General features: G+C 37.6%; 1 protein-coding gene across 12 annotated transcripts in view; it reads right to left on the bottom strand.

Annotated features, from left to right (window-relative positions):
- Positions 1–1,115: 1,115 nt before the first annotated feature.
- TJP1 (tight junction protein 1) overlaps positions 1,116–21,094 on the bottom strand; it is a 190,455-nt gene continuing 170,476 nt past the window's right edge. For 3 of the 12 annotated variants that reach the window (XM_032123464.1, XM_032123470.1, XM_032123472.1), the window contains 15 exons: positions 20,911–21,006; positions 20,404–20,486; positions 19,148–19,358; positions 18,505–18,605; positions 17,219–17,572; positions 16,558–16,809; positions 14,914–15,813; positions 14,490–14,584; positions 13,757–13,981; positions 9,992–10,042; positions 9,058–9,233; positions 7,928–8,369; positions 6,429–6,646; positions 5,972–6,115; positions 1,116–2,706 (listed from right to left, as the gene is read on the bottom strand). In XM_032123464.1, coding sequence (XP_031979355.1) covers positions 2,612–2,706; positions 5,972–6,115; positions 6,429–6,646; positions 7,928–8,369; positions 9,058–9,233; positions 9,992–10,042; positions 13,757–13,981; positions 14,490–14,584; positions 14,914–15,813; positions 16,558–16,809; positions 17,219–17,572; positions 18,505–18,605; positions 19,148–19,358; positions 20,404–20,486; positions 20,911–21,006 — 3,443 coding nt within the window. In that variant the 3' untranslated portion in view covers positions 1,116–2,611. The remainder of the gene's footprint in view (positions 2,707–5,971; positions 6,116–6,428; positions 6,647–7,927; positions 8,370–9,057; positions 9,234–9,991; positions 10,043–13,756; positions 13,982–14,489; positions 14,585–14,913; positions 15,814–16,557; positions 16,810–17,218; positions 17,573–18,504; positions 18,606–19,147; positions 19,359–20,403; positions 20,487–20,910; positions 21,007–21,094) is intronic. The other 9 variants (XM_032123466.1, XM_032123471.1, XM_032123465.1 and 6 more) reach the window with 8 other exon arrangements.

Here is a 21,094-nt window from a genome sequence, read left to right as displayed (position 1 = left end):
GAAGACATGCATGTGGCTTGCATTAAACACCTCGACAAGCATTCCTACAGGCAGACAGCAAAAGACAATTTCTCCAACAAGCTGCTTTGCAGTAGAGAATTGACACATTTTTGAACAGCATCAGCTTTCTCATTTCATTTATGAAACTACAACAGAGCAAAAGCTGTCTTTTTTTTTCATTTTGATAGAAAGGCACAACCCTACACTATTTAAAAGCAGAAGAGCAGAAAGATGTTATCTAGATCACTACAGTAAAATCAACACAGGACAATTACACCTTCCAGCATGCTGGACTCAGGATGCCCAAGACACAGAATACCACCACTGCAAATAGTCCATATGCAGTGTAATGCCAGGGTGCCTCAAGTCTGACTGACTCCTTTTGTAGTGTTTCACATGGTCCTGGTTTTGGCTGGGATAGACCTAATTTTCGTCTTAATAGGTGGTACTGTGCTGTGCTCTGAACTTCATTACATTACTGTTGTTAATACTGATGTTTTAGTTTTGTCAAGTAGTGCTTACTCTAGGCCAAGGACTTTTCAGTGTCTCATACTCTGCTAGTGAGTGATAAGCCATGAGGAGGAGAAGTAACAGTAGTGAATGCATCTTCTGGACTAAGTCATGCCTGAGAAACAAAACTTACTTTAAGTAGAAATACAGAAAGGAAACACCAGGGTTTCCCAGTAATTTTTTTTAAAAATCTTTTACAACTTATTTTCCCTGATAGAATACTACTAGTTAGCTATGAAATATTCCAAACAGATAATGGGATTCTGTAGGAATAACTTTAAAATTGTACAGCTATACTGTGTGTAAATCTACATGCTAGAACACTACCACAGTTTTTGGAAGAACAGGTATAACAAGTAAACTAGCTCAACATAATGATCCTAGAGATAAAAGTCTACCACTCCTACTTGTACTGAGTAATTCCAATGGATCCACACTGGAGCTCATAATTTCAAAAGCCCTGCTTTAGACAACTCCAACTGACTCCACAAAAGAGTTCTGCTACATGTATGAAGATATGGCAGAATCCAGCTGTCTACTTACGTAGAAAAAATAAAATCAAAATTGTGTTATGTACACATAAATGCATTTCAGAAACAATAAGGTACTACAATCATCTTTATTATTTTAAAAACAGTTTTATTCTGTATATTTAGAAACGTGTAATTTTAATAACTGCAGAGAAAAAAAAATCAGCCACACCTGAATAGCTAATAACTCATTAACAGAATGCAGTGGTATATTATCTAAACAGTAGTAGTGCCATTGTGCCGTAATAAATTGTCTATTAGTAAAAAAATACATTTCAGGGCACATAGTACAGCATCCTTATGACAAATTACAGTAGGGATACTTTTCAAGAATTTAATCAAAGTAGAGAATTCCAAGTTATATTCTTTAAATGCAGCACTTTAAAAGGTAACAACTTTGTGCATTTTTAAAAAATGTCCTCGTTCGTATATTGTAGAAATGCTGCTTTATTGCTGCAGATGTCAAAGTTCAAGGCTCAAAAGGTATGAGAATACAAAGATATCCTTAAGAAACTTTGTTTGTTTTTATATATATTTATATATATAAAAAGGTAAAGCTTATAAAAGTTAATTTACAAACCAAAAACAAAAGTGGTATGCACGCGTTATATACAAGCAGTCTATAACATCTATAAATTTTCAAATGCATAGCAGAAAACATACCATCATTTTCTTCTGGTTCTCATCTGGCTGATGAACACAAACAATGCTCATTCTCTAAACCAAACTCACAATCGTTTGATGTTGTCGTCCCCCCCCCCCCCCCAGTCTCTCATGATATAATATCTAAGTAAGCACAAAAGCCATACAAACTTAATACAGAGAACTATGAGAGCTAAGACTATTAAAAACATGAGGGTAAGGCATCCCTGCTGGTTAATAGGTCTGTAATAATGTGGTTAATTTACAAATCCACAGAGGCAACTGAACCATAGTCAACCCACATGCTTTTCCCCCTCCCCCCTGTTCTCAGGACAATGTTTCCATATACAGCAAGTAGATGTGTTTGCATTACCTCTCAGCAGAGGAAAACATCTAAACTGCGCTACCCCCAGCTGACTGCCATTTCATTGGACATGTACACCAAAAGTCATTTAAAAACCAGAGACCAAAAGGTAGTCTTGTGAGTTAAAAACACACAGTCGCAAAAACGCAGGCCAAAATCTGTGTTTTCGACACCGGAGTATGAAACAAGTTTAGTTCCTCTGTGTATAGTTTCTCATTGGTACTTTCAGATAACAACAAAATACTAGTAGTGTCCTTTAACAGAAAAAAAAAGGAAAAAAAAAAAAGAAGAAAAAAAACCAAAAAACCCAACACACAAGAACAACCAAACCATACAGAACCTGCAAAACCCCCACCTTGTTCCCCCTGTACACTCCCTGCTTGTGGCATGTATTGTGACCATGGTTCAAAGAGTGTACTTGCTAATTCATTGTTAGTTAAAGCAAGATGCTTAAACACTAAGATCCATTATCACTTATAGAACAGTTAATACTTGATAGAGTGGTTCAGTTTATGTGTAAGGTCCATCTCAGTTTCACATTATTTACTCAGTCAGCTAACTATATTTAGAAGTGGTCAATTAGGACTGAGACACAGTTTGCTCCAACAAGATAGTTTGGATCCCCGGGAAGAGACTTGTTCTGCCAGGTTTTGGGGTCACCTGTGGGAGGAAAACACAATGCTGGTGTTTAGTATCTGCTGTCACACAGTGTACATCTTGAAACAACCAAGCTTTTGGACAGGAGCTTTTAAGTTCTGAAGCAACACCTCTTTTGGTTTTTTTTTTCCCTTTGTTGCTGTTTTGTTTGATGGTTTAAAAAAACCCTGCACTTTGCACATTATTAATTAAAAAATATCCCTTCATTTTCACATCACATAGGATAGGTCAGTTATTCAAAACAGATGCTGTGGCACTAAGGAACTGTTAAATGTAACTCATACTACTCTAGAGAACCAACACATTTTCCATTTGAGACTTGTTAACAGTGAATCAGGTGTTCACTGGCTCCTTCCTAAATTACCAGTGACAAAAAAAATGATGTTTTAAAAGCTAATGTGGGTAAGATGCATTTGAAGTGTCTTGGAACAGTTCTGAACACAGATGAGGCAAATCAGAAGTCATGTTGTAACTAAGCACTATGACACATTGGTAGTTTTATTTTCTCTGATGAAAATGATTATAGACAGGATTGTAGCCATTTTGCAGCTACATCCAGTATATGTGTTTAAAAGCAAGAAATACTAAAGGGGATTCCAGTTAACTGTTATATAAAAAATCTTTACAACCGATCTACTCATGGTCAAAGGTTCTGGGTAACAATCTGTTACAACAGAATGTCATCAGCTGCCATCTCACCAGATCAAAGGTTACATTCCATCTGCACAATTGTCTCTTAAGTGGAGATAGTATTCTTCATTTACCCACCTAAAATCACTACCAAATGTTGCCACTACACAACAGGTGTGATCATCTCACTACAGTAGAAAGTGAAAAATGCACTTAAGTACTCTTAAGCCTTTCAGATAAATGACATTAAATACCTTGGCCAAATAAATCTGCCTTGAGAGATGTGTAACAAGCTAAAGAACCCAGTCACACACCTGAGCAAACACGTGAGACCTCTGTATTAAGTGAGAACGATACAAATTCCATGTAATTTTCTTGAAGGACTCATGAAAACAAAATGAAGTACACAATGCACTGAGTGATGGCAACATCTAACGTGACAAAGAATAGAAGTGGCTGGTGTATAGTCAGAGAATACAAACAAATTTACTGCAACCAGCTGAGATTGCTTATTTCAGTCAAAAAACCTCAATAATGCTGGAGAATTTTTTCCTTTTATAGATTCAGGAAATTCCATTCAAAATTCATATGACCAAATGTATTAGAAGAGTAGAACAGGACTGTAAGACGGTCAGGTCCTAGTCTTGCACATGAGACAGGCAGACTTGTTTCCAATCTTTCCTTCTAAATACATAGTAAGGATACATAGCTATTGAGGATGTTTTTCCCGTATTTTCCCATACAACTGCTTTGAAAAGGAAAATAAAGAGATCACTCAGTATTTTTTATGTTCTAATCAGTGTGGCCATAAAAGGCAACTTTTTTTCCCCACTCAGCTTTAATACCAGAATCAGTTAAGCTTTTGAAGGGGTTTAACAGTAAAATACCAATGTATGAGGCTTAAATGTGGCAGAAAGGATGTTAGTAAGTGCAAATGAATGTCACTTTTAGGACAGAACATGGATACATTGAGAAAAGATGAGGTAGAGCAGACGACTGAAGAGAGAAAAACCCCAGAATTGTATAAATTGTTATAATAAAGCCACCCCAAGAATCAGAGTCCCATAACCAACTAATTTAGAAAGAGAGAAAACAATTATTTATTTAAGACACAGTATGGTCTACTTACATATCATAAGACAGAATTGCCTAATTTTTAAGTTTGTCTCAAAAGAGCAATGTTATGATATACATCCCATTTCAGATTAACAGAATGTGGTGTTATATTTACAGTACAGAAAGTGTTAGGGTTTAAATATACACGCTCTTGCTTTCACCCACACATGCGCGCACACACACATCCCACTTTGGAAAGGGAGGAAAATGTCTCAGTAACTTCGGTTATTGTTTAGATAATTTTAGTCCTCTCCCTTCACTTCAAGTAAGTTCATGAACAGGTGCTATTAGTTACAAAGGAAGTGCTGTGTTGTTTTTGTACATAGTTGTCATATCTTTTGGGACCCTATCGTTTATGAGCCTGTGTTTTAACGCTGCCATGTATACACACATTGTTAAATAGATGCATGCAACACATGCATAGAATAGTTTATAAAAAACAACTAAAAATTATTGCCATTAATACCTCTAGATTATTGATTCCCCATGAAGGGGATTGATGCTTCAATCTTTCAAAGCATCAGTGCTTTGGTGTTGACAGTGATAGATACATTAGTGACAGAAGATATGCATACATGGTGGCTTAAATGCTGTATACAGAAATACATTTTTCACTCAGTACTCAGATCACATGTGCACATTAGTGGCTTGAACCTTCCACCATAAATTTTGAAAGTAGCTGAATAAAACCTTAAGATTTTCTCCCCAGATGTGCAAACATTCCTTTTAAAATCTCTGTAACCTCATAGCCGTTTCATGAAATTGCTTGAAACTTGCCCAAATTCTCAATTAGGGTCCTCACTGACAATTTCAGTCAATACATTCTCTCCCTCATCCCAGAAAGCCACAGTGAGGTAAAAATGAACAGGTAAATAAAATTGCAACCTAGTTGCAACTTTTACTATCAACCAGAGACTTCTGGATAAAGGCAGTAGAGGAGACATAGGCAGGAGCAAGCAAGAAAAGTCTTTTGGAGAATCAGCTACATTAGAATAAATTGTAAATGATTTTACTGAACACTATAGTTTTCTTAAATGACCCAACTGTTAGCATCAACTTGCACACATGGAAACAGTTAACAAGCGTTAAATCATGATTTATGAGCATGCAGATTGTTAAGATTTGCCAGAGTCCTATATGGTTAATTAAGCAACAGACAAACACCAGTTATGTTACAAAGGCCAATCAGAGGTACATATTCATTTCCTCTCAATTTTAGTGCGACTATCATTTCAAGTGTATTCAGCTATAGCAGTCCTCAAGAAAGAAGACAGAATAGAAAAATACGGTAATATTTAATAGACTAGAGATATTACTCTTTTTCTGCTATCATGGTTCTAGCTATGAATTTGCACCATGAGTAAATGTAAGAAAGACATTTGTAATGAAAGTGAGATGGGAGAGTTTGACACAAATACAATGATTGAGGTTTTATATTACACAGCATCACCTTTAGCCAAAATAACTTAAATTATACGATAGCACCCAAAAGCCCCAAAAGGACAGAGGGAGGACAGCATACCCGACGAGGAGTCGGAGGATTTTAGAGCAAAAGACCAACCATCAGGGGTCATAGACGCACAGTGTGGCAGGCGCAGCTCCACTGGCTTCAGGAATTTTAGTCCATGAGGCCCACACATTACCAAGGGGCTAAGAAGTGTTTCACCTAGAGTTAAGAGAAAGAAAAATCTGCTATTAGATTTTATTATTGATTTTTCTTGAAATACATTCAAAGTATTACACAACTACACTGCAGAGATACTCAATAACTCAACTGAGAGAAAAATATGAACATTTAGACCTGTCAGTAAAGAAAAGCACAAGATTGTTTCTCACTCAAGTGACTTTTCAGTAGAACACACTATAATCTCAAAATGAAAAATACTGAAGCATAATAAAGTTATTTTCATTTTCTGTTGTGTTCTTGTTAGAAAATAATTGTATTAAATAACAGAACAGTGTACAGTGCCAGCTGTTACCTTTCTCTTTATCCAAAGGTGGAAGTATACTGTTGTCTCTGCAGACTTTAAAATATATTTCTTGCTCTATTCCCTCTGGAATGGCTCCTTGTGGTATAATAATACTAACTCCAGTCTCTATGGAGCTCAATACACCACCATTGCTGTTAAACACGCCTCTTGCTGTGGCTACAACAGTGTGTCCATCTTCCTCCTCCTCATCCTCAAGTGCTGTAGGACTGAAAAGACAGAAAGCCTAGCAGTTTTATCAGTATTTCCTTCCTGAAACTCTGTGTCAAAAAAACCCCAACTCCACCCAACAAAACCCCAAAACAAAGAAAGAAACCCCCTAACAACCAACCACAAACAAAAAACCACCAAATGTCACAAACTCTGAAAACATTCAGCAAGTAGTTAATGCAAGAATTCAGACCACCTGAATCTTGTGTTTCCAACTGCCTGCTTCTGGCATTATATGGAAAGAGCTTACCCCAGCTACACACTTCAGCTTCATAAAAATAAATGCACTTAACATCAGAAAGTTTATTTTTTGTCCCCAAACCCTATTCTAACTTTAATACCATAAAAACTAGTAATGCTTATTCAAGTCAAACTGAACCATTATATATATACACACACACATATATACATATATAAAACAAAGCTTGTAAAAAAAAAAAAAAAAGAGACAAATTTTTCCAGGTTGCCAGGCTGTAACTAAAGAGAAACTTGTAACTTCAAGGTACCTTGATGAAGTTTTCAGAAAAGTTTCTAAAGAATTTCACTCAAAGAACCAGTAATTTCAAAATGTAGAACTACATAGCATAACACATTTCTCAGGTGCTTAACAACAAATGAGACAAACAGCAAAATTTTAAGTCTGGTTCATGCATTATTATTATCTTGAAATAAAATATTAATAAAACACTGTCCTGCAAATACAAGTGAAAAGAATTTAATAAGTCAGCAAATAGCTTAAGATCGTAACAGTATCTGTTGCTCTTGACATAACTCTTAGAAGTTAAAGCATATTAGGCAAGCACGAGCTGCAATTAAGCAGCTGCTGGTTTATCTCACACTAAAGAGGACCAATATAAAACTGCAAAAGTTGCTTTCTCTTTTCACAAGTATTTTAGAGTATCCCTTATGCTCGCATACCATGAGCTCTCTCTAAGCACACAGTGAATACAATTTGGTGCAATAGCTATCCTTAGAAGTTAATTCCATCTTCTGGAAATAAATTGTGAGGACAAATGATTACTATCTACCAGAAAATGTGTAACTTAGTATGACAAATAGGAAACAAAGCCATGTCACTTTCTAAAAACAGCATGCAAGACAGTACAGGGACATAGGACACATTTTAAGTATCTATCCTTTGGCAGAATTTAGAATCAGTATCAATCTTTCAACTATAACATCAACATAAATTGGAAGCTGAATAAAAAAGCTGTATTTTTCCCAGGTTTCACAGATGAGCTATAGATGTACAAGTGGAAAGAGAAGGAGCAGCAGCTTACCTTACAGGAATGGCTTTAGGCACAGCATTAACATTATTTGGTTGATATTTAGGCTTGTCGACCTGTACAGCATAGGTGTCCATTCCACTCTCAAAGTCGGGAGGTTGCGATGAGCTGTGTGCTTTCAAAATCGGTTGAGGAGAATTTGAAGATTTTGATGGCAACTCTGGTTTATGCTGAGCTTCATTTGGCAAGAGATTATGGTTGAATTTGGGACTTTCGAACTTGCGCTCAAAGGGCCTTGCAGCGCTCGTGTAAGGTTTGGTTGTGAAGCGGTTGTAGGAAGGAGTGACTGTTTTCTGAATCTGCTCAGTTCCATTAACAGGGCCTTTGTCAGGGAAGCTTTTCTGAGGGTAAAAAGTGGACTGCACAGTGTCCTCTCTAGAGGATCTGAAAATTGCTGACTTATTCTGAGGTGGAGGAGGGTCAGACACAGAGTTAACTGCAATGAAAATGAAAATACCAGAACTTGTCAGTAACCACCAGAAATGTCTAGTCACGTATACTGTGGCATAAGAACACATTTTAGCCAATTCTTAATCCTCAGTACAAAATATTTACAGGTTCAGCTTAGCTCTTTTAGATCATCTGTCCTCCTATTGCATTTTGTATGTTCAGGCAACTTATCTAACATTTCATTAAACATGTTGGAGACAATGGTATGACCTTTCAATAAAAAAGTTAGACTAATTTATATCACAATCAAACCCCCAGAAAACCAGTACTGAAATACCATTGTGTACTTGCACAAACAAGAAAAATCAATTGAACTGGGCAATCCCCACAATGTGAAAGTGAAAACAACTTTTTCTCTAGTTTTTAGAAGCCTACAAATATTACTCATGTCAAAAGAATTCCCAAAAAGCACGGGGAGTTTTACTTCATCTTTGCTGAGACAACTGAGAGAGCTACAGGTACTACTAATACCTGGAAGCTACCTTTCAGACAGAATCACAAAATAATTTCATAAAACTCAATCTCACTACAGTAAAAAACTATTTTCAATAATAATTCTTCCACCTTTTAGTTAGAGAACAACATAGTTACCCGTGTAGACATGCCGAAGCAACTGCACAAGCACCTAACAAGCAATAGCTGTTCCCACAAAGGTCAGCTTTGTAACTGCTCACCTTCAGAAAGTGCAGGCTTGTGGTGTGCTGGGAGAGACAGGACAGGACTATTAATTGACTGTGGCTGTGTGTACTGGACTGAAGGAGCAGGAGGAGGAGTTGTAACTTGAGGGATTGGCTCATAGCGTTTTTCACTAACAGGTCTATCCATTGATTCAGTATCAGTTGGTTTCCCCCTGTTGAAATAGAATTAAATAAACAAACATTTGACTGTTTGGTTTCCTTATGGCTCCTGCATTCACTGCTATTTTTTGTCGTCTATGATGACCTGATTTCCATCTCTTCCTATAAACATTAAAACATTATTTTCTTGAATAGGCTGTCTCAAGTATAAAAACATTTATTGATAAGCACAAGAGATTCAGACAACATTGACCTTTAGAAGATTAGTAACACAAACCAAGGCAAACAAAAGGCAGATGACATTTCAGGTGTATTTGCATAATTGCCTACTAGATCTTAATTTTTGAACTTTATTTGGAGTAATTTCAATGAAAGAGTGTTCTCTAATTTCATGGGTCTTCAAAGTAAAAATGTAAATCCACTTCTTTTTGGGGTTGTTTTTGAAAAGCATAATTAGCCAACAGGACAACGGACTCTAGTATAACTTCTTTAAATACACCTCATATTTGAACAATGCCATCTTAATTAGAAATGTAATCAGCTTAAGCTTCACTAGCTTTATGTGCATAGGGTATGTAACTTTAGAATCTTATTTTCAAAACATTTTTCTTATGCTAGAAATATTTAGCCACAAGCTTATTTCAGAAAATGATTGATTTCACAAACACCTGTAATTTTGGACTGCAATATATTTATTGCACTTACTTCCAGAATTTGTGTATTTCAAATTTTAAAGTGCACATAATGCCCGTGATGAAATGTAACAGTGAGAGGACACCTGAAAACATCCTCACATCAACAACAGTCTTACCACTTGATGTTCCTTTTCAGGTAGTCATAGCTAGTGTAAGAGCCAAGAAATCTAGGTGATGGCAAAGCAAACAGCAATAGAAGAATGAAAGAAAATAGTCATTCTATCTTGAGCATATTATTTCTTCACACTTTTTATGTTAGTCCTAGCAGCTTCCATATGACAAGGTTGTTGAAACAAAGAGACACTATTCACAGAGAGGTTTCTGACAAAACCTTTATCGTATGCATATGTACAATGATCACATACTACGTTCAATATGAGATTTGGTCAGTGAATTAGGAGGTAGTCAAGATCTTGTATTGGCAGATACTAAAAGTAAGAATGAGATTACACTAAGCCATTTGTTACAATCTGTATAAACAAAGTTAGCCAATGCATTGAAAGAAATAGACAAAGTATAAATCCCATATTCTAACAATCTCTCAGTTGTTTGAAACAACTTCTTCAGTCATAACATACACAGAATGACAGTAGTTTTGTATTGTACTGTTTCCTAAATTATGAAAATAAACCCCCAACAAAATAAAAGAGTAAAATAATTTGTAGTGGCAGAGATATGTAGTGTCACCATACTTCCTCAGTGGCAAAGAACTTTACATAATTTGATGCTTCACATTAATATTTAACACTAAGAAAGTTGTAGCTATTGCTCATGAATAAATAAAATCTGTCCTCTGTACCCAGAATACATTATACGGATTATTCAGAAGCAAGAGATTGCATAATCAACAGTTCCTGCATAATCCAAATTTAGTCCTGTTTATTTTTAGGAGAGTTTATTCACAGAATAGCAATTACCATAGAAATTCACTGGGAAAAAAAGATTAATACTGAGCAAGTAACAGGAAAAATGTGGAAGCTGGTGGAAGGACAGTCCTAAATACGAATGCTTTCTCAAGGCAGCAGTTGGTTTGTGTTTCCACACAAGGATACTGCAGTGTACTAGAGGCAGCCCTGTCCAACTGAGCAGCATTCTTGTTTATCTCTTCCCATTTACATTAATATTTTAGTATTTGTCTATTTGCACTGGACTACCCTGGGCAAATTTTCTTTCCCATGTCTGTCCCTTCCTGTTAAGGGTTACATTCTTTCACAAAGCAAAAGCACAACACATGTTTGTCCCACATGACACACAAAATTGTCAGCCTTAAAACCAGTATTATCTTACTCCTCTGTGGCAGTAAGAGGTCACCTTCCCATAAGTACAAGCCCTGAAGTTATACACTAACTCACAATCAAAACAAAACCACAACTGAATAGCCAAAGAATACAAGTGTCACAGCAGACAGAAGTGGTAGGTAGAAGTATGGAACAATCTCTCTCAACCATAAGCTCTTCTGCAGCAAAAATTCAATAGCTGTGTGTCTCATGCTTTTCACCACAACAACACTGCAGAATAACAAATGTACAATGAAAGCTTATGACACTCTCCACCTGAAGAATTTTACAATCCTCACAAATTACTTGATGAAAGCTCACAACGCTTCTCCCAAAGCATGACTTGCATTTTCAATGGCAACACAGTCCATGCCAACAGACCAAAATGGATCATCTGTGGGTAACGTTGGGTTTTGTATGTGAGAGAAGAATTTTCAAAATCACTGCAATGAGGCCAGTCAGGACAGTTTTCTTAGGTCTGTGCCTATGATGCCCAGAGAGCAGAACAGATAAACTCTCATCTTTCTACCAGAAGACACTGGGCAAGTGAAAAGGAAGGATAAGAAGCATCCCTGTCTGAGAATCAGAACTAGTTATAGATACCCAATACAGACTTCATTAGGAAAAAAAAGCGAAACCTTTAAAACCTATCAAGCTTTTTCAAATATTCCAATATTCTTTGTTCACAAAGACAGACACTGGAAGATCACAGACAATGATCAAACAAATAAGAACTGGATTCCCAAGTCCCAACTCAAATCCTTTAAGACAAGCACTGGAACATGGTGTATCAAGTACATGAAAGACACCTTGCACATATACTTAACATTATGAAACTTCAGCTAGCTAGTTTATTAATTCATTCTAAAGATCTCATTTACATTAAGGCTGCCAGATTTTCAGCTTCACCGGAACAGTCCATGTTTCAAGCAGGAATACAACCAAAGCCTTCAAAAACACCCAATTTTAAGGCTGCATGCAGCAAGCCAAGATAGCTTTTCACAGTAACAGCTACAAACATCTTGATACATTTTGAATCAAAACAAATTTAGGTAACTGTGGAGAGTATTCAAAAAGTTTGTGTAAGAATCCTCCAAAATAGCCAGCTCTTTACCTGAGCTAAATCTGTGTATGAACTTTCACACAATTTCTGTATCAAAATGTTCCAAATCAAGGAAGCAAAACAATACAGGAAACAGATGTTTCATCAACAGATTAAATTCTGGCCTCAGCAATATTCCCTAAAGGCTCAGTTTCCTAATGTCAAGCATGGCTAACGTGCACAAGAACAAATGCATGAAGAACCGGAATAAATCAAAACCTTTCCTTTGAAAGATGTGTAAGCACTACTGTATTAGACTAAGAAAATACTTTGTTATGTCCTGTAGATGATCATAAACAGAACACAATCAATGATCTTGATGAGGGGATTGAGAGCACCCCACCAGTAAGTTCACAGGTGACTCCAAATTAAGTGAGGGTGTTGATTCGCTGGAGGGTAGGAAAGCTCTGCAGAGGGATCTGGACAGGCTGGATCAGTGGACTGATGCCAACTACATGAGGTTCAACAAGTCCAGGTGCCGGGTCCTGCCCTTGGCTCACATCAACCCCTGCAGTGCCACAGGCTGGGGCAGAGGGGCTGGAAAGCTGCAGAAGGCCCTGGAGGTGCTGGTCAACAGCAGCTGAACATGAGCCAGGTGTGCCCAGGTGGTCAAGAAGGCCAATGGGACCTGGCCTGTACCAGCAATGCTGTGACAACAGGACCAGGGCAGTGATTGTCCCTCAGTACTGGGCACTGGTGAGGCCACACCGCGAGTACTGTGTCCAGTTCTGGGCCTCTCATAACAGGAAGGACACTGAGGTGCTGGAGCAGGTCCAGAGAAGGGCAACAGAGCTGGAGAAGGGTCTGGAGCAAAAGTCTCGTGAGTTGCAGCTGAGGGAGCTTGGGGGGCTCAGCCTGGAGGAGGCTCAGGAGAGACATTATCAGTCTGCAACTCACTAAAAGGAGACTGTAGCCAGGTGGGGGTGAGCCTCTAAGTGACAGGACAAGAGAAAGTGACCTCAAATTGTGCCAGGGGAGTTTAGGTTGGATATTAGGAAATATTTCTTTACTGAAAGGGTTATCAGACATTGGAACAGGCTGCCCAGGGAACTGGAGAAGTCACCATCCCTGGAGGTGAAAAGATGTGTACATGTGGCACTTAGGGACTACTTTTAAGTGCTGGGTTATGGTTGGACTTGATCTTAGTGGTCTTTTCCAACCTCAAAAACTCTATGACTGTATGCTAGTAAGTAGTAAGTTAAAGTAACATGTTGGAAGCCCTGATACCTGCAAAAATGATTAATTTACCCAAATAAAAAGTTAAATTGTGGTGTTTTTAAACACCACATGTATGGTATGTGGTGTTTAAAACTAAACATTATGGTATGTGTTTTTAAACTAAAGCTACACCTAAACAGAGAAACAAGTCTTCATGAATACAAAATTTCATTTCACTACCACAAGTCCCTGGAACTCAATTGAACACAGGCAGAATTTCTGTTTTAGTACTATATGCGCCCCCTTCTTTTTCAAATAAAAAGAACCAAACAACCCAAACTTACTTAGAATAATTGCTGAAATTCAGCTGATTCTGTGAATGTATTGGTTTGGTGGGCTCAGAGTGATGGCTGGCAGGAACCTGCGCCGATGGCTTATTTTCAAAACTCCTGCGATCGAAGTAGGAGAGCTGCTTCCGGTAATACTCCTCATCCTCCTCAGGATCATAATGATTGGAACGCACAATATCTTCAGGTGGCTTCACTTGAGGTCTCTGTGGTTCTGGGGCCCTAACCAAGAATAATAATATACAGTTGCCTTGCCCAGTTGAACAAGCATAAGTACCCAAATTACAATTCTATTTCATAATCTAGCTAGTAATAAAGCAATGAATATGTAATTCTTATAACTGCACACCTTGCCTTTTTACCTACATTGCATGGAAATTAGATAGCTGTGACACACCATAAGGAAAGAAAATCCTTATTTCCCTTATACCTTGCCTTTTCCCTTTTGCTTTGCTTTCTAATTTATCTCAGTTAAAGATAGAAAAAAGTAGAACAGAGACATTTAATAAGTTTCTTCCTCAAAACCGCTGAGAAATCATCATATCTTTCCCCCACCTCCCAGCAACCATACCCATGAGAACAGACTTGATGCCCTGCTTTACTACTGACACACAAACCATACTGACACACTCCAACTCTTCTCTGCAGTTTTCAATTTGAAGCACTAAAATGTGTTTCTGAATCCTCTAAACTCATATTGAAAACTAAATTTAATCAGTTTTGCATCTACCTGTAGGTTGTTTTCTCATGCTCATACTGGCTTTGAGAAGTTGGTTTTGGACCACTCACACTTGCAAGTACAGGCTTAGGTGCTAGTTCTGGAGGCTGTAATGAAAAGCACAGAACATTCTCTTAAATTCCAACACTTAGATAAAGCACTTTATGATTAAGAAAACTAAGACTACCTTCCCTTACCCCAAAAGAAAAAACAAATACTAGGAAAAGAAGAATTAGAGGAGTTTTCAGTATAGCAAGACCCCGGCAGTGTTTCCACATGAAGTGTTCAACTTCTGCTTTTAAAACATACCACATTTAAGTTGCTAAAAGGCAGTATTTCACAAGCAGTAAAGCTTTTTTCTGAGACAGTATTTTACTTCTTGCAATGCAATCTCATTAAGCAATAAAGCAGGAACTAAAAAACTTAAATGACGTACCTTGACAGTTGATGTATCACTCGTATCCTTAATTTTTTCCAAAGATGGGGATCTTCTCCTTTCAAATATCTTAACCCTACTTCGCACAGACTGTGGTTTCATTGCTGGATCTTCTTCTTCCTCAGCTAGAGACGGTGGTGTAGGCAGTGGTTTACTGTTAGAAGGCAAAACTTCTGGTTTGGTTTGTGATGAAGGGGGAGGAGGAAGAGAAACACCTGAAGTGCTATGAGAAGGCTCATACTGTCCAGCTTTAGCATTATAAGCTTGAGGAGGACCTTGTTCATAGCCCCTTACATGTGGTTCAAAGTACTGCTTGGGTTCAGGAGATCGAGATATGGCTGACTGGTATGGCTGAGCTTCTGGTTTGTATCTACCATGGGTGTCATATCCAACCATGTGTTGATCTTCGTATCGCACTTGTGGTAAGCTGAAGTTTTTGGGTGCATGCTCATAGCGAGGTCTGCCGTCATAGCTCATTGCAGGGGGTTCCTCAAAACGAGGTTGTGCTGGGTAATAGCTGCGTTCTGTGCTCTCTTCTAGATTTTGTCTGGAATCAAGATCCCTAGGAGGCTGGTTTTCATAAACTGTCCTTGTTTGGTTATAGGGCTGTTTCTCCTCATAATATGTCCAGTGCTCCTCATAGGGAGGCACACGGTCATCATAATGTAGGCGAGGGTCATAACCACGGGAAAATTGATCTACATAGTTTGTAGAGTCATACCTATATGTTGACTGTTCATAATCCCTACTCGGTTGTTTTTCTGCATACTGAGCCTGGGATTCATAGATCAGATTTGGGTCTCTTTCCTGTCTCTGTACTGGGTGATTAATTGCTGGCTGTTTTAAGACGTAGCTTTGTCTGGATGCTTCTTCATTAATGTATGGATCCTTTCGGTACACCTGTTAGAGAGAGAGACACTTCTCAGTTAAAATGAAGAGTAACTTCAGCTGCATTTGAAAGGTACTATTTTAAACAAACCCAAGCTTTAAATATTGGCTTTAATTTTGTTCAAAAGCAGAATAATTTGATGCAGATGTTTGCAACCAGAGGAAGCTGAACTTGGTGATTCAAGAGATCCGTTTTAGTCAGACATTTAAGAAAAAACATGTAAGTAGATGAGAAGAGAAAGACAAAGGTAATAGCCTCATGTTTGGGGTTTGGTGTTCAGGGGGGCACACGCACTTTTTTTCAGAATGTGGAAAGAGTGGAAGTGAAATATATAAATATGCTAAGATAGTTCTAGCATTGCTGAAGAAGTATATAAAGTCACTCAACAAACTGGACTCAACTTCATGATCAACAATTTGGCATGATTTAAATTTTCGGGAAGTAAGATTTTTCTCAAGGCCTCATTAACAGGAGAATGTTGACACTAAGAAAGTCATAAATAAGTAAAATCAAAATACAGAATGCAGCCTTGTAAAAAATGTCATGTTTTTGAGAAGTGAAAAGGATAGTTTGAAGCCATGCACACAAAACATTACATGATGCTTAGCAATTCAGATGAACTGGTTTTTGTAACCTGCATGATTCTCTTAGAAGAAAAAAAAATTAGAAGGAATTCTTCACATAAGGGCAAAACAAAGATCATGTGCTAGCTCAATGTATAGCAGGAAATCAGCACAACAATGTGGCACAGGTACCTTTGCTGGATCTATATGCGGCGATAAGGATGATGGCTCTTGCTCTCTTAGTACTACATGAGCTCCCTCAGTACTCGGTGTTCTTAAGGGGCCCGCTTGTGGTTGGTAAGAGTTGTAAGGAGCAGCAGTAGGCTCCTCCAGTCTGACATTAGTTAGGTTTACATTAGCATTTACTGCAGAGGCTGATGAGGTTGCAGGGTTTGATTCAGGCGACGGGGAAAGGTAAGGGACTGCAGGTGAGGCTTCTGCTTTCTGTGAAGTGTTTAAAATATTTTAAATATACTGCTATTGAATCAATGTATGACTTTTTGATTTATATTAAAATAATTTAAGTGATGCTCTGACCAATGCAGCTAGATGTAGAATGAAATGTACTGAAAGTATCATGCACTAGCACTTCCAGAAATTCATTAAGTTGAGGATTATAAAAGCAAAACATTTAATCAAAGTAGAATGGCACTTCAATCCCCCTCCTGTCAATGAGTCACTAAAACAGGCAGGGCAAGCTGATTCTCCAATTCATTGTAATGTATTATTGCTGTTGACAGATTCTTGTATGCACACACAACACTGGTAAGCAGAACATAAATGGACATTTCTTGTTCAAGAGAACTTGCAATCTGAAGTGTATAGTAGTCAGTGTATAAAATAACTTTCTTACCGGCTGAGTAGTAGTTGCTTTAAATCCTGAAGAGTCTATTCTGAGATTTGGCTGTGGCTGAGCTTGAGATGCATAAGCAGGATAAGTCTGAGTCTCATGATGCATTCCAGAAGAATCCTCTCGAACAGGTTCAGAAGAGCGTGTAATAGCAGATTCAGGAGGAGTCCCAACCTCATCATTCAGAGTTTCATCCAGTTCTTGATCAGTATAAGCACCCCCTTCTGTGTCTGTGTCTTCATAGTCAGACGTGTGTCTGCTGTCTGTGCTGTACATGGAATACTCACTGCCAGGAGCGGAGAGGTAAGAAAGGCGGTCATCGTGTAAATCAAGATCATCACTTGTAGCACCATCTGCCTGTGGCAAACAAAATTAGGGTACACATTTATTGAAATATGTTTTAGAGAATACCCTTTTTCTTGCAATGTAAAACGTACAAGTTTTATCAAATTCGGTACCAATAACATCACAGGGGACAAGAAATCAGGTTTCCATCACTGAATATGTTAAGCTTAGACCTAAAACACTTTTCTGCAGCCTAGCTCTTTGAATCATTTTACTAAGGGGCCAGAGGACTGTAAGTGTCATAGCGCAGTGTCCACAGATATCAAAGTGCTTGGAAAAATACAGAGCTGCACTTTAAAGTGGTATTATGATAGCAGAATCATTACTTTGCAGATACATATAAGGAGCTATGGTCTAATTCAGATCTAATTAAGAAACCTGTAGCAATAGCTGATTCATCATTTGCTTGCTTGTAGTTGGCACTTCACTTGATAATAGTTCTTCAAGAGGATGGATCTAATGTGCATAGTGTAACATGCAGCTTGAGAACATAAGTGGAGTTTTAGTGGGGAACACAGAATACTAAATTGTGATTTCACATCTGTTCTCTCACAACTGTTCTCAGAAAGGTGAGAACGTGAATATGCCACTTGCTTTTACAACAATGAAAAACACATTCCATCATCAGGCGGTCCCAGCCCTGAGTACCCATGTAGTGAAATACCCAGAAGTCCCTTGATGAAAACCCATCCAATCCCCACAAAATCTTCACAGAATTAATATATCCTCCAGTTAACAGTGCCAATGAGCAAATGCTCCCTTACTACACTGCTACATGCATAAGGGCAACCATACAGCTCTCATTAACAGAGTAAGTGCTCTAATAAAGCAACAAATCAGTTCTGAGCAGCTCACACAACCAGGAGCCATTACTGCTTTAGATCTTCACAGAAAACCTCTCATGAATACTGTTTTGCCATTTCCCCCCAAACATTATTTCTTACCTTTCCTTCTGAAACCCACACTAGTTGGTTCTGTTGTTGCTGAATTGCTTCCTTAAGAGCTCCATACCATCCTTCATTCATTGAATTCAAGTTAATGGTAGCTAGAAGTACAGTAGATTAGTCTGACTTAATGATTTCTGCAGAACTAAAAGAAGGATCTGTACCATGAGTAATAAAAGCAATATAAACTGGTAGGTTAAAACTATGAGATTTAAATAGTAATGTAAACATTAGCATCCAAAGCAACCTTAAGGCCTGATGTACTTTGGGATGTTTTATCCCACAGGAAACACTGAATTAACAGTAGCTGAGAGTAAAGAGAGGCTTGAGTTTAGCCAGGCTAAAACAATAAAGTTACATAATTTTCCTATTTATTCAGGTTTTGATTTTCGCTGATGATCCTGCAAAGCCACAAGATCTATTAGAAATGTCATTTTGATGTTTCAGATTGCTTTACATTTGTGCAGTCATGTGCAAATGATGCACACACCAATTAACTACTGGTTATTGAATGGGGAAGCCTGAGCAAGTCCATCACTGCTTTACTTGGTCCATTTGCAGAAAATTCTGGAGGTAGAAGCTTCTCTCATCTTGCCTCCCCTTCCCTCTCAGATATTCTAATCCAGTCTGTCTAATTACTTACTTGTGAAGAGATGGTGATTATTTTTGCGGAGCTTGTGAGCTCTTTCATACAGCTTTCTGGCACTTTTTCGTGATTCTGGGCACAACCTCATTCTCATGGTCTTTACTCCCTGCTTAGAATCAGGATTGAGGAACACTACAATAGGATACCACTGGGCATAATTCAGACGGTCCACTGCATTAGGAGTGACGTCTAATAAAGCATGTTTGTCCTGTTGTGACAAAAAGGACAGAGGCAAGAAAGTGAATCATTTGTGTACTACACGAAATTTTTTTAACATACTCCACAAATTGATTTTGTATTACCTTTACAGAATTCATTGTTTCAAAGTATTGATTTAAATCCTCCTCTATTTGAATTAACAGAATAATAAAAACCAAACAACTCCAATACCAGCCTAAATAGGAATATACATTTTGAACTGTAGGACAAACTGTATAACTCTAGGACTTTTAATATTTAACTCTATTTTTTAAAATTTCCACAAAGTAAGCAGATATTGAACTAAAAATAAGCAGTTTCCTATTAACATTCTGTAAATAGGAAAAAAACCAAAGACTGAAACACAAGACATAGGCCCATTACACACACCTCTATTTTCCTTAAAAAAGAAAAAAAAAAAAAAAAAGAAAAAAAATCACTCTGCAGAACTTGGCCAGCTTTCATTCAGTGCAATCAAGCACACAGGCATGAAGTATATTGACTTTGCTCCTTTAAGAGCTTTTTTGCCCCCTCATACTTCAGCATCTGAAAGGCTTCCAGTTTGGTTTTAAGTAAGGAAATAAAAAGGTGAGCCTCTTATAATGAACTAATGTTAGAAATTTTAAGGATTAAGGGAGGGAGATGGAAGAACCCTTTCTCTTAGTCCTAACACGAAAGAATTATGTCAAGTGATCAATTTGTACACTGGGGTGGGGGAAAACCAACAACTCCATAAATAAAACAACCATTTCTAGCTACAATGTCACATCATGGCTTTAAATGAAAGAGGAAACAGCTTAAAAGAGCCTTAATGGAGAGAGGACAACAGCCTCTGGAACAAAGCCTAGGAGTACATCCAGGCTGCAGTTATTAATATGGAGAAGAAGAGGGGTGGTGGGTTTTTTTTTTTATTAACCAATGGAGAGATGAGAAAGTTATTCTTAAAGCAAGTACAATAAGTTATCATTCTACATTCAAAACACCCAACACTTTTCTTCATGTTATCGGTTTTAACTCTTTTTGTGTTATAAGCCCAGTGACAGTAAAAGACTTACTCTATCAATTATCTGCTTTATAGTGTGGAGACGAATAATGCCAGAACTACGTTGGTCAGTACCAGCATCTCTTGGTTCACTTTCTGGTAAAGAGGACACAGTAAAAATCTATTGTAAATTTACAACATATTCTACATTCCCTTATTAAGATAAAACAAACCATTTCATAGCTCAAGTTGTCAATTCATCTTGAAGACACTTCTGATTACATATAATACATGAAAGTCTACCCACCATTTTGGCCATAAAAATCACATCTTTAAAAAAGCACTTAGAAACAGGATAAGGTACAGAATTAAAATGAAATTTGAGGCGGCTATAAATAGAACTAATATTTCTTCAGAGAAATATCAGCAGCAATGCAGTGGAAGAACTTCACATTTAGTCTGTTCCTTTATATTGTCAATGTCTTGTTAAATACATTAACTAAAGTAATAATGTAGAAACTATCTAGCCAAAGAAAGCCGACTATTTCCTAACTGCAGAAAAACCTGATTTCCCACTTACTTGCAATTTGAAAGATATCTGGTTCTTCTCTAGCAAGTTTCTCCCGTGCAACATCAGCTATTGGACCAAAAATAGTTACAGGTCTGAGAAACCCAGCTAGAATTGAAGGAAAAAGAAAAGTCAAGATATATCAATTGATTAAACCAAATGCAAGATACTCTTAACTACATTGGCTTTTCCAAAC

Source organism: Corvus moneduloides, chromosome 13 (assembly GCF_009650955.1).
Source record: "Corvus moneduloides isolate bCorMon1 chromosome 13, bCorMon1.pri, whole genome shotgun sequence".
In the NCBI taxonomy this organism is placed as follows: domain Eukaryota; kingdom Metazoa; phylum Chordata; class Aves; order Passeriformes; family Corvidae; genus Corvus; species Corvus moneduloides.
This window is presented reverse-complemented; position numbering and strand designations above follow the sequence as displayed.